This window comes from Miniopterus schreibersii (assembly GCF_964146895.1).
Source record: "Miniopterus schreibersii genome assembly, chromosome: 19".
NCBI classification, from domain to species: Eukaryota; Metazoa; Chordata; class Mammalia; order Chiroptera; family Miniopteridae; genus Miniopterus; species Miniopterus schreibersii.
In genome coordinates, this window is record NC_138119.1 from 23,570,034 (window position 1) to 23,587,033 (window position 17,000).

Sequence of the window (17,000 nt, forward strand, 5' to 3'; positions counted from 1 at the left end):
TTTAATTCAATTTTATTTTTTTAATTGAATCCATTGGGGTGACATCAGTCAATAAAATTATATAGGTCTCAGGTGCACAACTAAATGGGAATGAAACTGTAGCAGGGGTTAGTCCAGGGCAGGTAAAGAGAGGGAAGAAAATCAACCCAAATTCACGTAATTTTTATCTCTGCTAATTTTTAAGTGTAAACTGATCCTTGTGGATCATGATTCTTCACGTTTTGCTCCTCTGTTACCCCACCGTTTTTGAAATGGTCAGAAAAGTAGGATTGTTTAGAAAAGGCCTCGTTTCCTGTTCCTGTCCTTTTTTTGCATCGCTTGTTAGTGCCGCCGGTCATCAAGGGAGCGCACGGCGACCTGCCGGAGGAGGTGACGGTGCTGGTGAGCAAGGGCGCGCTGCTGGAGTGCCTGTCCGGCGGCAGCCCGGTGCCAAGGAACTCCTGGCACAAGGATGGGCAGCCCTTGCTGGAAGATGAACAGCATAAGTTTCTGTCTAATGGAAGAATCCTGCAGGTAAAAGTAAAAAATCGGATTTTAAAAATAGCTGTTTGACTTTGTATTTCATAATTGTCTTTATGGCTTTAAAAAAAAATTCTTATTATTTAGAAATAGGCTTGTCAAAATAACTAAACAAGAAGGATATAAAATAAAATGTTTGTTCCTCATTTTATTTACCCTATGAGAGCTGACCGTGATGAACAGTTGCGTGTGAATTCTTCTAGAAATTGTCTGTATATGCTACACACATACACACACCCTGAAGTTTAATACAATGTGGCCTTTGTGATAAAAACCACATCTAAGCAAATTATTACAATCCTTTCCATTGCATATCTCTGATGGTAAAATTGTGGCTGGTATAAGTAATTACCTGTTGATTAAAATTTGGTCACTATTGGCAAAGAATTAATATAATAATGGAAACCACATAAATACCCAGAATTGTTGTTCACTGATGGGCATGTCTATACTTTTTAAAGTGTCCTAAAAGGTATTTGGGCACTTGTAGAAATAACACCAATTCTTTTGTTAGGTTACAACTCATTAAATTATTTCTTGAACATGTAAATGATAGTCTCTAGGCCCAAAAATCTAAGCATAACTATCAGTATATCTAACACAGGACGTATCTCATGGAGTTCTTTATCTAAAAAAAAATAAAAGGTGAGTCAGGTTTACTGCCTGTAAATAATTTTGAATTCTCAATGTATCTTCTAAAATCCTATTTCTATTTGATGAGCATACAACCTCTACCGAAATACTTAAATGTTTCTGTGTCTAGGGCCAAAAGATACATAGATGGATAGCACTTTTTGCTAAATAAAATAAGCTATCACTGCTATATTAGCTAACCATTGCTATGCAAAACCGCTCCAAAACAAGGACCTAAAACAATAAGCATTTGTTCAGCTCACAGTTCTTCCGCTTGGCCGGGGGATTCTTCTGGTCTCAGCTGGGCTTACCCAAGTGTCTGCCTGCTGTGGGTAGGACAAGTGGTCTGGGGACCTTGGCTGGGCTCTTGTCCATATCACCCGGGGCCTCAGTTGCACTAATGAGGCTGATTCTTCCCCATATGATCCCAAACCCTTGAGCAGGTTAGCCCTGGCTTCCTCCCATGGTGGTGGCAGGGTTCCAAAAGTGAAAAAAAATTAGCAGTGCCTTTTGAGGCCTAGGTTTGAGATGACACACTGTCACTTCCATCACGTTCTATGGGTCAAGGCCAGATACAAGGCCAACACAAATTCCACCTTTACCTCGGAATTGGGGGAGCTTCAAAGTCACATTGCTTGGGGTGTAGGTGGGGAAGTGGGAGAATAATTTGGGACACTTATAGTCAGTATACCACAGGGATGTATAAAATTGCCTTTTCTGATTGGAAATGTTTATAAATAAATATTTACTTGATTGACCTGATTAATAAAAGCCAACACCAATGCTAACATGTATACATTTTCTTATGTCCATCTGGTATTAACTAGGAAGTATATGTATTATTTATTCTCCAAATGATGACAAGTGGCTTTAATAAAAAAAATTCAGTTGGAATTTCTTTATTTTTCCCTCAGATTCTAAATACTCAAATAACAGATATTGGCAGGTATGTGTGTATTGCTGAGAACACAGCTGGAAGTGCCAAGAAATATTTTAACCTCAATGTTCACGGTAAGAGCTCAGTTCCAAAAAACATCTGTTAGAGTATGCTCGAAAAAGCAGGAAAACTGTGTTTTAGATTATGTAGGCTTTTTTTTGTATTTTTAACTTGAAACAATGTGTGGGGCCTGCATTCATACACTCTCCTCCCTTTCTCCCCACCACAGCTAGTAGGATTTATAAAGTACAAAGTACAGATCTTCTAGGGAGTCTGTTTTTATATTATTTCAGTCCCTCAGGAGAAAAATAGTGACTCCTACATATTTGAAAGTTAAAAAAAAAAAATCAAAATCTGAAATCCCAAAGATTACACATTTTTATGAAGTTAGAACTAAATGTAGGTCTTTACTCATAAAAATCCATTCACTAGTCCTGACTGAAACCAGTTTCCATCATCAAGGGTAGAATTCATGTTGAGCTACACCCTCTAGTACCTGATATACTCCCTGGAAAATAAGTTATTTTGAGGAGTGAAATAATTCCAAAGACCACCAGCACACCGAATTCATTCATCACACTTTAAGTTTTCAATATATGATAGTAACTCCATAAATACTAATATATTTTGGGGGGGGGGGGCCTAAAAAAGCAGTTGTCTGTCTTCCACGAGAGAGTAGTTTTGTTCTTGTGACACAGCAGCTTTCAGAATATTAAATTGGAAATGGTGAACAATCGTTATAAAAGATTTCCTGTCCATGTGTGATGGACATGAAATCCAGCTTGTGTTGCATAAATTCCAGCTTGTGTTGGAGATCGCTGAGATTTGAAATCTCACGAAGAATTCCCCCCCCCCCCGAAAGGACTTTGAGTTAGCAACTTAGATCTTCTTTTCGGGTGTGACGTGGAGCAGGTATTGATGTCTAGCAGTGTTTGGTGTTTGTGTAGCCGATATTTGAAACACTTTCATCTTTGCATTCCCAGTAGTTAGCACAGTGAGCAATATACAATAGGTGCTTCGTAAATATCTTCAGGGTTCTTTCAATGAATAAATCTAACCAAACAGAAACAAATGTGTCACGCATTCCCAGGAAGAATGAATTAATTAAACAACTGTAGCTGTTGTGAAAGCACACATTCTAATTTACCCAAGTGCAATAGGATAAATGTTTAAAATAAAAATGTTCATTATTCTTTCTGCTTCACCATGGCAGAATTAGTTTTCCCTCCTCTGTGTGATCAAGAGCATTGTATAAACACCGTTATCCTACTTAAGCAATTACGTATGTTGCCTTGTGCTATCTTTGTATGTCTATAATCTCAGTTCTGTCCATAACCTTATTATAAAACCTGTAGACAAGTGGTCATTTCTTATGGACGCTGGTCTCCCTAACATTAGAATGCTGTCTATAGTTGCCATAGTTGCTAAATAAATATTTGTTGTTTCTTTATTATACTTTGTTTATATTAACTAATATGCCTCTTCTTTTTTAAAAAAAAAAAAATATGTTCTTACTGGTTTTAGAGAGAGAGGAAGGGCGAGGGCGAGAGAGAGAGAAACATTGATGAGCAAGAAGCATCGATCGGCTGCCTCCTGCACGCCCCCTACTGGGGATGGAGCCCCCAACCTGGGCATGTGCCCGGACCAGGAGTCAAACAGGTGACCTCTCGGTGCATGGGAGACGCCCAACCAACTGACCCACATGGGCCAGGGCCTCGATTGCCAAAGGGAAGCCGTAAGTGCTTCCTTTAAGTGAAAAGATTTAAAAAACAGTATATATATGGTTCAATGCCATCCTTGGTTTCAGGCATCCACTGGGGGTCTTGGAAGGCAGCTCCTGCGGATAAAGGGGGACTGCTCTATGTTGTGGCTTCTTTCTGGAAGACACACCCATCTCCTGTCTCCCACTGAGTTTACTCCTGGTCGTATTTCAAGCATCTTCTTTTCCTTTTTGCTTTTTATTGAATTTGCTGTGGTGACATTGGTTCACAGAATGATACAGGTTTCAGGTGCACAGTTCCACAACCTATCATCTGTACTTCAGGTGTCTTCTTAAATGTCACGCCCTCCTCCTGATCCCCAAACTGTCACCCTGCTCTTCAGATTGATGCTCCTTGAGCTTGTAATTACTAGCGCGGGCTGAGAATCAGGGCCCTCAGCCAGCCTGCTCAGCTGCCAGGCCAGGAGCTAGCGGCGAACTCTCGGGCTTCCTCGCTGCAGTTCGAGGGGAGGAACTGTGTCTAGCACGTGAGGCCATGCAGAAAGTCCGTGCGTTATTAATCTTACTCTCTTGTACTCCACTTTTCCTCTGCACTACTTTTGCTTGTGGAATTCTTTTCTGTATTTATTTACTTATTTATTTATGGTTTTGAACAAATCACAGTATTGTTTATTTCTTAAATTTTCTGCTCATATTTAAAGTCATCGAGTTACATTGCTGAAATAGCCTATAAATTTGATAGATATCCCCTAAAATTAGATTTCTACTTTATTAAATGCAGGAAAATAAAAATTTTAAATAGGGATGTAATAGTAAAAACAAGAATATTCACCCGGGTGGGCGTGGCTCAGTGGTTGAGCATTGACTTAGGATCCTCGAGATCAAGGTTCGATTCCTGGTCAGGCCACATGCCTGGGTTGGGGGCTTGATCCCCAATCGGGAGTGTGCAGGAGGCAGCCGATCAATGACTCTCATCACTGATGTTTCAATAAAGATACATATTTAAATAAGTAAATAAATAAAAATAAATAAAAACAAGAATATTCAAACGTATTAAAAAGTACTGTTGGCTACATTGACAAAACCATCTTAGGAACTGCCAACTACATCTTCCAGTAAAATGCAGAAGAATTCTGTCTTTGAAAATTCTGGCACTCTCTTTCAACTGGGAGAAACAAGACTGGTCGCCGTAGGTTTGATGAAGGCATTGGGGAATCCTAAGAGGGAAGACAGCTGGGTCACTAACAGTGTCGTTCACGCGGGGCGTTCGCGGAGTACAGTGGCTGGGCTTATGTTAACAAATTGGAAGGTATTACTGGTAATATCAGATCTCTCATTTAATACATTTTCTCTTATAGTTCCTCCAAGCATCATTGGCCCGAACCCTGAGAACCTCACTGTCGTGATGAACAGCTTCATCTCTTTGACCTGTGAGGTCTCTGGTTTCCCACCCCCTGATCTCAGCTGGCTCAAGAACGAGCAGCCTCTCAAGCCAAACACAAACGCGCTCATTGTGCCCGGTAAGGAACTCGGTCCTCCTGCAAGGGGGGCAGAGCGCTCTGATTTTTCTTTACTGTAAATACAGGTGGCGTTTCAGCTCAGTCTCTTTCCAAACTCTTGTCTTGCGCCATTTATTTGCTCACATTAAATGCCTCTCTTTACCTAATAGGGCCATTAGGATAAGATTGCATAGACTTTCACGATTTTAGTGGGAACGTACAGTAACAGGGTCTACATCAAGAAATTATGAAATTTAGGAGCAGAACTGCTTAGTAATTCCATGGGGGTGGGGGTGATGGGCTAGTAAATAGTGCTTTCACTGGATAAATTCACTGGTTGGTTGTAATCAATCCTAAGGCTCCTTGCTGACAGATAAACAGACCAACAGACAGACAAACACGTCTGAACTGCGGGAGATTTAAGTCCAGAAAATACTTGTTACCATGTTTGACTATAGTACAGTTACTCTTTGCTCGCTGGGACCTATACCAAACAGTTCTCTGCATGTTTGGTTAATAGAGAGGAAAAAAATTACGAGTTTTCCATTTTTTATAAAGAAGTAGAATTGGTCATAAAGGAAGAATGAAAGAAAACAGATTCAATTCTTTCATCTTATATATAAATTTACTTCTCACAGGATATCTTGTCATTTATCCTGTTGATAAAGTAGTTATTAGAACAACCTCTGTACCCCTCTTCACTTTCCATTATATTTGCCCACAGGTGGTCGAACTCTGCAGATTATCCGGGCCAAGGAATCCGATGGGGGTCAGTACACGTGTATAGCTATCAACCAAGCTGGCGAAAGCAAGAAGAAAGTCTCCCTGACCGTTTACGGTTTGTTTGCACTCTCCTCATAAAATTCTTTCATTTTTAAACTGGGATGAAACATTCTCTATCTGCGCACCTTGATGAAAAAAAACCAATCCTTCTGTTCTTGTTTCTTCCCCTCAGTGCCCCCAAGCATTAAAGATCATGGCAGTGACTCTCTTTCTGTAGTTAACGTAAGAGAGGGGACCTCAGTGTCATTGGAGTGTGAGTCCAACGCTGTCCCACCTCCAGTCGTCACGTGGTATAAGAATGGGCGGATGATAACAGAGTCGACTCACGTGGAGATCTTAGCAGATGGACAAATGCTGCACATCCAGAAAGCCGAGGTGCATCTTTTACTCTTGTTTGCGTGTCGTGACTCTTCGGTGGGTTCGTGGAAGAGAGAACCGAGAGTTGCATGTTCCCTTTTCTACAGTTCGTTGTACAATAACATCGTCAATGCCATTGACCTTACTTTCATTAAAAAGCAGGATTGCAGAAAGCAATTAGAAGTGGGGCGTTGGAGCGTAAAGATGACTGATGATTTAATCTGCGCTGGCACAGTGTGATTGGTCATCTGTACCTTAATGGAGCACATACAATAGTATCTTTTTCTTTTAGGTATCTGACACAGGCCAGTATGTATGTAGAGCTATAAATGTAGCAGGACGGGATGATAGAAATTTCCACCTCAATGTATATGGTGAGCATCTGCCTCTAATACAACTCTTTTTCCCCCAGATATGCCAATGAAAGAAAGCGTCCTGAGCTAGCTTAATGAGGGCACGTGATTTTCTTCTGTCTTGTTGCAGTGCCGCCCAGCATCGAAGGACCTGAAAGAGAAGTGGTCGTTGAGATAATCAGCAATCCTGTGACCTTAACCTGCGATGCCACTGGAATCCCGCCTCCCACCCTAGCATGGCTGAAGGACCACAAGCCCATAGGTAACATAGTTCTGCATTTTTTTTTAATTTTTTTTTTTGGTGGTTTTCTTTGGCTCTGAATGCACTAGATTTATAAACATTTTTTGGCCAGCCGGTGTGGCTCAGTGGTTGAGCATCAACCCAGGAACCAAGAGGTCACCAGTTCGATTCCTGGTCAGGGCACATGCCCGGGTTGTGGGCTCCATCCCCAGTAGGGTGCGTGCAGGAGGCAGCCGGTGGATGCTGCTGCTGCTGTTTCTCTCATCAATGTTTCTATCTCGATATCCCTCTCTCCCTCTCTCTCTAAAAATCAATAAAAACATATATTTTTAAAATAAAAATAAATGAGCACATTTTCATATTATGCTCATAGAGATGTTTAGTTCAGAAAGCCTAATATACTGAAGTATACACTTACACAATAGACTATTAAATTACTTATTTTATAAACAGGATTTTCTTTGCGTTTCGAGAAGGCTCTCATTTAATATAAAAGCACAAAGGGAGGAACTTTTTGAAATTTCTTTTCAATCACAGTTGACACAATATTATATTAGTTTCAGGTGCACAACAGTGATTAGACATTTATATACCTCAGGAAGTGATTGCCCCAGTAAATCTAGTACCCATCTGACACCATGCATAGTTCTTACAATATTACTGACTCTATGCCCGAGGCTGTACTTTGTATCTCCGTGACTATGTTTATAACTGACAATTTGTACTTCTTAGTCCCTTCACCTCTCTCACACATCCCCAATCCCCCTCCCATTAAGAAATCTATTTATCACAAGAAGCAAGACAGTTTTATGCTGAATTTTAGAGGTTAAAATCAAAGCTTTACTTTGTTTTGTTTTGCTTTGTTTCTACCTCTAGAAAATTCTGACTCACTCGAAGTTCATATTTTGTCTGGAGGTAGCAAACTCCAAATTGCTCGGTCTCAGCATTCAGATAGCGGAAACTATACGTGCATTGCATCAAATATGGAAGGAAAAGCAGAGAAAAATTACATTCTTTCAATTCAAGGTATGTGATTTATCTTCAATATCTTCAGTTTATTCTTTCTGTAGCCCCAAAGAAGTCTACAATTAAAGAGATGATTTGTAATTGATTCAAAGTGTCTTTAGAGCAACAAAAAATATTAACAGTTCTCTGCCCTGCATTAGCCAGTAGATTTGATTTTCATGGAAATTGGCCTAGATGTGAAAAAAAGAATAGTGAAATTTGATAATCTTTATTTTTGGTATGTTTACCAAAATTCTTACTGAATTATACTTATTTATTTACAACTGGCATAATTTATTTTGATGCTAAGCCCATAGGTCTGTTCTTATTTATATATATAAGTAATATTTAATTCATGAAGAGGTTGCATTATGTTTTAACTACAGGTAGGGAGGGGATTGGGTAAATTTCAAGTAATGCTGAATCTTATGCTATTTCGGGTTGAGAATAAGAAACATTAATTCATCCAATAAATATTTACTAAACCCTACTGTATTGTAACATAGTACTGAGCAATGCAAGGACAACTTATATCTTTTTGATTTTCGGTAAACCTCTAATTGGTACTTTTGTTCCAATAGTTTATTGAAATGAAAATATAATTGGAAACTAAGTCGAAATGCTTGCTTTTTCCAATGTTAATATAGTTATTTTGAAACTAATGTTTCATAAATTATAAATGTGCATTATTATCGATCTGTTGTGTGCTCTGCTAAAGGTAACTACAACAAACGAAATTAAAGAGGAAGTAAAATATGTTTATGGGCATCAGTGTTTTCTTGGATTAGTAATACTTTGAGATTTCAGCAACAAAAGGGAGAAATAGCTACTCAGGGATTCAGTGTCAGAAATTACATGTTTCATTATGTTTAATGCACTGATAATAATAGTTGTTAATCATGAGGGTATGTGATGAAATCAAACATTTTATCAGATGCTTTACTAGGACTAGCCTATATATACAGGGCCTATGCAGTGCTTGTCATATATTAGACACTCATTACAGGATATTTCTTTTTAACATTCTTATTGACCTGACTTCTTTCTTACCGTCAATTCTGTAAATTTGGTATAATTATTATCATCTCTGGATGACTGAAATGAGATTTGGAGAGAGTGTGCAGTGGTGTGCTGGTAAATGCTTAAGAATTGACTCTTCAGATAAAAAGGTCCTGAATTTTAGTCAATAATTTGCAAGTTTCCGTGGTGTAAATATCCCCACCATGGCTCATTTCAAACTACCAAGGTGATGTTACTGAACATGGAGTAGGAAAGACGTGCAGAATTGACTGTTGTGAACTGACGTGAGCCGTCCCAGCAGAGCACTATGAGTATATGGAAGAGGAATTCAGATGTGTTTCTGTTTGATACCATTGTCAGTATTTTTTATTACACATTATTTCTCAATTGAATCATTAAAGTAAAAACCAAATGAGAACAGAAACTCTTGGATCTTGAAAGCTCCAATAAGCCTATCCATTATTCAGAATAAATAATATTTAAAATGCATGAGCGGAAAGAAATAACCTAATAGATACTTTTCTCAGACCTTTATGCCAAGATTGTATAAAACAGATTCTCTTGAGTTGTGGTAATTCTCATCTATTGAGAATTTAGTCCAAGAGTGATTCTATTTAGCCAGAAAGTGTGTCCATGAGGTAGGCTTGTCACCAGTCCCTATGACTAAATAATTATATCAACTTACAGATATACCAGGAATATTGAAGTGATTGCTTTAGCTGTTCCTTATTTTTAAATAATTCATGAGGATGATACTAGTTTTATCTTGAACCACAATCTAGGAAGAATAAATAATAAAAATGACATACTGCTCTGTGATTCTGTTGTGTGCATTAGAATTTATATCATCGTGCCTTGCTAATGGACACTTTTATTTCTCCAAAGTTCCTCCGAGCGTTGCTGGAGCTGAAATTCCAAGTGAAGTCAGTGTCCTTCTAGGGGAAAATGTTGAGCTGGCCTGCAGTGCAAATGGCATTCCCGCCCCAGTCATTCAGTGGCTTAGAGATGGAAGACCCCTAGCTAGCAGAGAAATGGAAGGAAACCGGTATGTTTAAAAAGAGTCTTCACATTTCACATGAATAATTAATGCCAAATTTCATCTCCTTGGAGTATGAGTATCACTGTATTCAGAGAGAGAGAAATATAACATTTTGGAGCGTTGCACACACAGTTTCTTCCTGGAAAATCACTCAGGAGTGTGTGTGTGTGTGTGTGCGTGTGTGTGTGATCTTCATTCATCAACTCCAAGCTGCAAAATACCCTCAGACATTCATTCCTACAGATGGTAGTTAACTGCTGCTGGTTTTATTCCTCTCATCTCAGGATGTTTACCCTAAAGCCCGCGTCATAGGATAGTTCTTTCTTGCTAATGTCACACCAGTTTTGTCCTACAGAAGAATCATCAATAAGCTTAGATATGATTTCGTGTCCTGAGATCAGCAAACCACCAAATGCTCCGTATTTCTTGGCTCATTTTGAGAAAAGATACAATATCATCATAACCCACTTAATTCTTTGTAGTGATTTGTCCAGATCCCTTTTTCAGCTGACACTTTTTATTCGTGCCCCAAACCATGTAGGGATGGAAAAACCACGTGACAAGGGCCTCCTGCTCTTTCAACAGCAAATAACCTTTGGAAGAACAATCCAGAATTCCACTCTCTACTAGATTACTTTATCACAAAGCCTTATTATGTTCAAAACCAGAGTAATTATAATTCCTTGAAGAGTTATATATACCTAAGTAGGCATTAATGAAATATATTGCAATCTTTGTCATTTTGAACCAATAGTTTAAATGTAACAGTTTGGAGTGTATTTTCTGGTTAATGAATTGAACATACATAATTTAAAGAAAGATAGTTGTTGTTTTTCAAGTTATTTTATATTAAAATTCAGATGTTTGTTCCCTTTACCAGATGAGGTAAATTGCCTAATATCTTAGAGCAACATTTCAAGTTTCACTTCTCTGGCGTGGACATTTCTGAAAGTTAACAAATATTTAATTATTTTTCTTAAATCAGCTGCTATCAACACTATTCCAAGCCAAGTATTAGATAGCTGGTGGGACCTAAAGATCTTATATAAGATAATATTTGTACCTAGGAATTTACAATCTATCATTTATTTTATGTGAAGAACCTAACTGTACTTATTCTTATATCCACTTTAGTGATTATTTGTTCACTGCTCCACAATATGTATAGGTTTGTAAATAGAACAATTCATCAATCAAATAAAGTAAGTTTTCCCAAGTCAACTAAGTAATTGGTCATGGCAACTTGCTTTTTTTTGTTCATTCATATGGTTAGACTAATGGAATTTTAAAATTCACATTTTGAAAAAGAAAAAGTACACTAGACCCGAAAAATAATATTATAATTCTCAATAATCATATTTAATAACACTATATGTTAGAAATAGACTATTTACTTTTGACCCTGGGAGAAACTAATAAAATCACTATTGTAGGAGTAACTATAGATAGCAATTTAATCTCTTTCTAAAACACTGGAAGTTTTGTTTGATAATGTATGATCTGTGAAGAGAGTCAGTAATGCAATGATCCTAAATCGGTATCTTTGATAATCTAACTATATAGTTATTATTTACCATTATATAGTTCAAAGGAAAAGCTTTAGCAACTTGTAGAAAAATTTTTGCAAAATATATCCATCCATAATCCTGAGCTGGTGTCACAGTTTAAATAAAATACTCTATTCTGCTTCTTTTCATTGAGTATTACTCAGCTGTTTATAGCTAGATTTTTAATATATGCTTTCTTTAATTTGTCATTGTAACATGTTTGTTTTCATACCAGAATTTTTATAATTTTTATTTAATTCAAACCTTATATTGACAACTGAGGATAAAATATTCTGACTGTGAGGGGGAAAAAGCAAAGCAGGCCTTTGCCAATGGTCTGGATAGAGAAGGTGCTAACCTGGTTTTGTTCATTTTCGTTTTCTCATAAGGAGGCAGCGGATATGTGAGCCCTGTGACTGCAGAATTTTAGTTGGTTGCCTGAAATCTCCATCTCTTTGACCAGCTCTGACTTTTCAGGCTTCCATGGAGTTAGCAAAAAGCATTTGAACCATTATATCCAAGGGAAAGATATATTTTATGGTCTGTTTTTTAAAAGAGCACCATAATCTGGGCTGAGCCTTCCAGACTTTAGCTCGACACAAAGCATCTCTGTGCCTCTTTTATGACCCCTTCTCCAGGGTGACTGCAAATGGCAGCACATTAGTCATCCACGGGGCTCTCCCGTCCGACGTGGGGAAATACTCGTGTGTCGCTACCAATCCCGCCGGAGAAGACGACCGCATTTTCAACTTAAATGTTTACGGTAAATACGACATTCCACCCTCCTTTGCCTGTGCTGCTTCAGGAGTCTCTCAGTAAAATAGGAAGGTCCGGCAGTAGGTGTCCGAAGCATTTGATTTTAAAATAGGATGTCATCGAGGTTTCCTTGTGGGATACAGAACAGAAATGGGGGCATTTGTGGAGATGACTTGAACTTGTAATATGCACCCACCCCCTTCTCTCTCCCCTAGTGCCACCTGCAATTAGGGGTAATAAAGAAGAAGCGGAGAGACTGACAGCCTTGGTGGATACTTCAATAAACATTGAGTGCAGGGCCACGGGGACGCCTCCACCCCAGATAAACTGGCTGAAGAACGGCCTTCCCCTGCCTCTGACCTCGCACACCCGGCTGCTGTCAGGAGGGCAGGTTATCAGGTCAGCGTTACTGTATGTGATTTGCTCTTTGCTAGACGGATAAAGTCACTGTGATTGTAGACTTGAACTTATCTAAACAGTGTTTAAGAAATATTTTTTCCTAAGTTTTTACTGTGGTATGTTTTCTTTTTTAGCATCTCTTTAGAAGAGGGGGGAAAACAAATAGAAAATTGCAATGGCTTTTTATTCTTAGTTAAGTGCTCATGTGTCAGTAAATGGTATAAAATAGGTCTTTTATAAAGAGACGTATCTATCACATATGTATTTCCAAGAACAGCTCTTTCAGCTCAAATGTATATGGCAAAATGATAGGAAGATGCCTGCTACAGTCATGTGATTTTCACATTAATATCATTCTCTACTAGAGTATATTTGAAAAGTATTCACCTCAAATTATGTCATATTTTCAGTGGCCCACTGTCAGTGTCTCATCAGCTTTGTAGAATAAATTGCCTTTGAGGCATCTGTGTTTCATGATGGATGGTTCTATTCTTGATGCCTAAAATTTCCCAGCGTAAATCACTTTCCATAACCTATGTTTAAACCCTAAGTATTTCATTTGTGTGTGTTGAATGAGATCAGGTTATGAAATTTTGTGTCAAATTGTCTTCCAGGATTGTGAGAGCTCAGGTGTCTGATGTTGCTGTGTACACGTGTGTGGCCTCCAACAGAGCTGGGGTGGATAATAAACATTATAGTCTTCAAGTTTTAGGTATGTCACAGATAAACCCTAGGGCTGTGCCATGGGTCTAGGATTAAGCAACAAGCTCATATTTAGATGTCGCCATATCAGAGAAGGTTGGTCAGATAGGGTCCTGCTAACTGAGAAAAGACATTTTCTCCCAAGGGCTTCATGTTTATTAGAGCATACTGTCTGTCTGCCAACATGCTCTTCTAACCTGGAATTTCACATGAAATCAAATCTAAATTTTTAAAAACAACATTTCAGTCCAGACATAAGACCAGTCTTTTCATACAAATAGAAAGTTAAGACTGATTTCTGATATTATTCACAGTGGCCCATTTAGAGTATTGAAAATATGAATTGATGTGTGCATATACAGGGTGTCCTCCCAAAAATGTATGCACACTTTGAGTAATTATTAATTCCAATGGGTTAAATCTGAAAAGAAAGAAACATCAATTGAGCTATCATATGTACAGGGTGTATGCAATTTTGGGGATACTCTATATATCTCTCTGTGTGTATGTGGAGATAGAGAACTTACAACATTTCATTTCTGAAATGTTAAGGTTTCTGGGTGATATTTCTCCATCCCTAAGAACATCTCAGAATAGTTAACTAACTAATAGAGCCTGCAAATGACTGATGTTGGATTATATAAAATTTACTCTAGAATATAATATTATTTTATTTATTACACAGAAAGTAGTTGAAAGTATACTTCTGGAATTTATCATATGTATTATAACAAATTAAAGAGACAAACCTCAGCAGTTAAAAAATGGCCAAAATGTAAACACATTGGAACAGTGTATATTTTAAAGGAAACAGTCCTGAGGTTTCATCGCTAATGCTTTGGAAGATTAATAATTAGCCTACTTAACATATGTTTTTATGGTGAAGTCATCGATTACATTATGTGCTATTTTAAATTCTATCTTTTTACAGATCATAGAAACATTAAAAAACTAATTGAACCCTTCAGTTTTTCTAAATCTAAATTGATCTCAAATTAAAATAGATATATAAAATATGCTCTTTTTCTTTTATGTATATAGTGCCACCAAATCTGGACAATGCAATGGGAACAGAGGAAATCACAATTGTCAGGGGCAGTTCTACCTCCATGACATGCCTCACGGATGGAACCCCAACTCCCAGGATGTCGTGGCTGAGGGATGGCCAGCCTCTGGGGCTTGACACCCATCTGACAGTCAGCACTCAAGGGATGGTCCTTCAGCTCATCAAAGCAGAGACTGAAGACTCGGGGAGGTACACCTGCATTGCCTCCAACGAAGCTGGAGAAGTCAGCAAGCACTTTATCCTGAAGGTGCTGGGTACGTAAACAGTCAATATTGGGAAGGAAGAGACAAGAAAGACTTAGTAAAAAAGAGTAATTCTTAGAATCATTTGCTATGGGACAAAGTTTGTAAAAACTTCATTGTACGTCATATTCCTGTTTCATAATTCACCTAGGACAGCTATTTTCAACCTTTCTCATCTCATGGCACATGAACTAATTACTAAAATTCTGTGGCACACCAAAAAAATATACTATATTTTTGCAGATCTGACAAAAATAGGTATAATTGTGATTCATTCACACTGGATGGCTGTTGTCATTTTTTTATTTGACAGTCCAGAGGAAAAGAGGTCAGTGACCCTGGCTAAATAGTCAAGTACTGCATGTTTTAAAAATTCTTACGGCACAGCAGTTGAAAATCGCTGACATAGGATTATTCTTATCTGAAGCGTGTTAAATTTAAATTACTGTTTTTTATCTGTCTAAAAAGATGTGAACTACTACTTGTGAATTATTACTCCAAGAACTAAAAGCACATCTGATAACAGCAATTTAATGAAAAAGTATAATATTTTTGCTCATGTATGTTATTCCAAACAGCCTTTAAATGATCCAGTGTGTCGATTATAGTCATAATCCTCATTTCACATTACCTAGTTCCACTTACTCTTGTATGCATTAACATAAATATTTAAGATGTGTGTTCCAGTGTTCTACGTGCAAACAAAATAGTATAAAGACAAAACACATCTTTTCCTTGAAGTCAAAAATTTTTGACTTAGGAAGAGAAGTGAAGATGAGTGAAAGGAGCTATTTCAATAAGCAATACTTTCATGGAGGTTTTTTTTTTCCTTCAGTATTGTGTAAGTAAAAACCTCAGTCTCTTTACATAGAACAGAATGCACCCCTCAGGGCAATGAACAGGAAGAATGTTGGCAAGGGTCTAGCCAAAAAAGCCAGCATATGATTTTGGATGCCCTGTAATCTTTCTCATAGTACCTATTATAATTTAATTACTTGTGTGTCTTTAACAGTCTGCTTTATCCTTAGTTAAATGCTATGACTGGCAGTACCCATCTTATTGCTGCATTCACAGTGCACTTGACGTGACAAGATGTTTATTTGTTGGATTGAATTGAATGGAATTAGATACTTGTCAGCTGGATTAAAGGGCGTTTTAACAGTAGAGGGAGGCAAGACAATATCTAAATAAACACAGAGAGATACTGTGGTGTAGATGAGTGTTCCATAGAATGAAGGGTGGTAGTGGAGGCAGGACTCCAGGGTATTGAGAGACAAAGACAGAAGAAAGTGTGTGTCTGTGAGGAGGGGTGGCATGTCCTGTGCATCAGTTCACAGAACATGAGGAATAACAGGAGGTGACATAAATGGGATTTGTATCTCAATTATTGACTTATTAAGTATTCATTATTGACTATATGTTATGTGCCAGGCATGTTGTAGTCCTTATGTAACAAATAATTATTGAACAACTGCTGTGTGACCTATGGAGTGACGGCTACTTGAATGCATCATTGAATAAAAAAGAAGTGCTCTCAGGTTCCTACATCTGGGGGAACACTTGAACCAGTAAATACTTTGGCGTGTGATGCGGATCGCGTGGCTAAAATAACATTCTGTGGGATGGTAAGGTTCAGAGGAGATCTCCTCAAGGATCCCTTTGCGCCTTCAAGGGCAAGGCGTAGAGGTGAGAGAGGAAAGTGAAAGTGATAGAGCTTGAGTTGTCCGTCTGTACTCACGTTGCTGAGTGTGAAAGGAAGAATAGCAAGAGGCAAGACTGGAAACCTGCAGACCGTGAAGAGCTTGGGGAACATTTTGGGGAAGTTGGACCTCTTTACAAAGGCAGGAAAGAAACTCAAGCAGGGATGTGTTACAACTAGATTTCATCTCGCAGAAATTCATTCTGATGACAGTGAAGAATGAATTGAAGAGCCTCTTGTATTCATACAGGCCTGAAAACGCAGGGCCCTGGCCCAGGACGGGGCCGTGAGTGGGGGGAGAGAGAAGGAAACCCCCCCTCTAGGAATTCAGGAACTCAGAAACAGAATCACAGTGCATTTCTGGATGTAAGAGGCGAAGGAGAAAAAATAGCACTAATATTGTTAGCGTCGTTTACAAAGAACAGCCTTCCCAGCTGAAGGGTTTATAAGGATATTTTTCTTAGAGCAGATTTGAAAACTGGC

General features: G+C 38.3%; 1 protein-coding gene across 1 annotated transcript in view; it reads left to right on the forward strand.

The window, feature by feature from the left end:
- The window catches only part of HMCN1 (hemicentin 1), a 344,699-nt gene that overhangs the window by 255,828 nt on the left and 71,871 nt on the right, over positions 1–17,000 (forward strand). Inside the window, exons 56-68 of the mRNA XM_081121757.1 lie at positions 326–513; positions 2,067–2,163; positions 5,168–5,329; positions 6,033–6,146; positions 6,264–6,466; positions 6,741–6,822; positions 6,932–7,063; positions 7,919–8,068; positions 9,953–10,112; positions 12,292–12,416; positions 12,625–12,808; positions 13,423–13,520; positions 14,552–14,830. Of these exons, the coding sequence (XP_080977883.1) occupies positions 326–513; positions 2,067–2,163; positions 5,168–5,329; positions 6,033–6,146; positions 6,264–6,466; positions 6,741–6,822; positions 6,932–7,063; positions 7,919–8,068; positions 9,953–10,112; positions 12,292–12,416; positions 12,625–12,808; positions 13,423–13,520; positions 14,552–14,830 (1,974 nt within the window). The remainder of the gene's footprint in view (positions 1–325; positions 514–2,066; positions 2,164–5,167; positions 5,330–6,032; positions 6,147–6,263; positions 6,467–6,740; positions 6,823–6,931; positions 7,064–7,918; positions 8,069–9,952; positions 10,113–12,291; positions 12,417–12,624; positions 12,809–13,422; positions 13,521–14,551; positions 14,831–17,000) is intronic.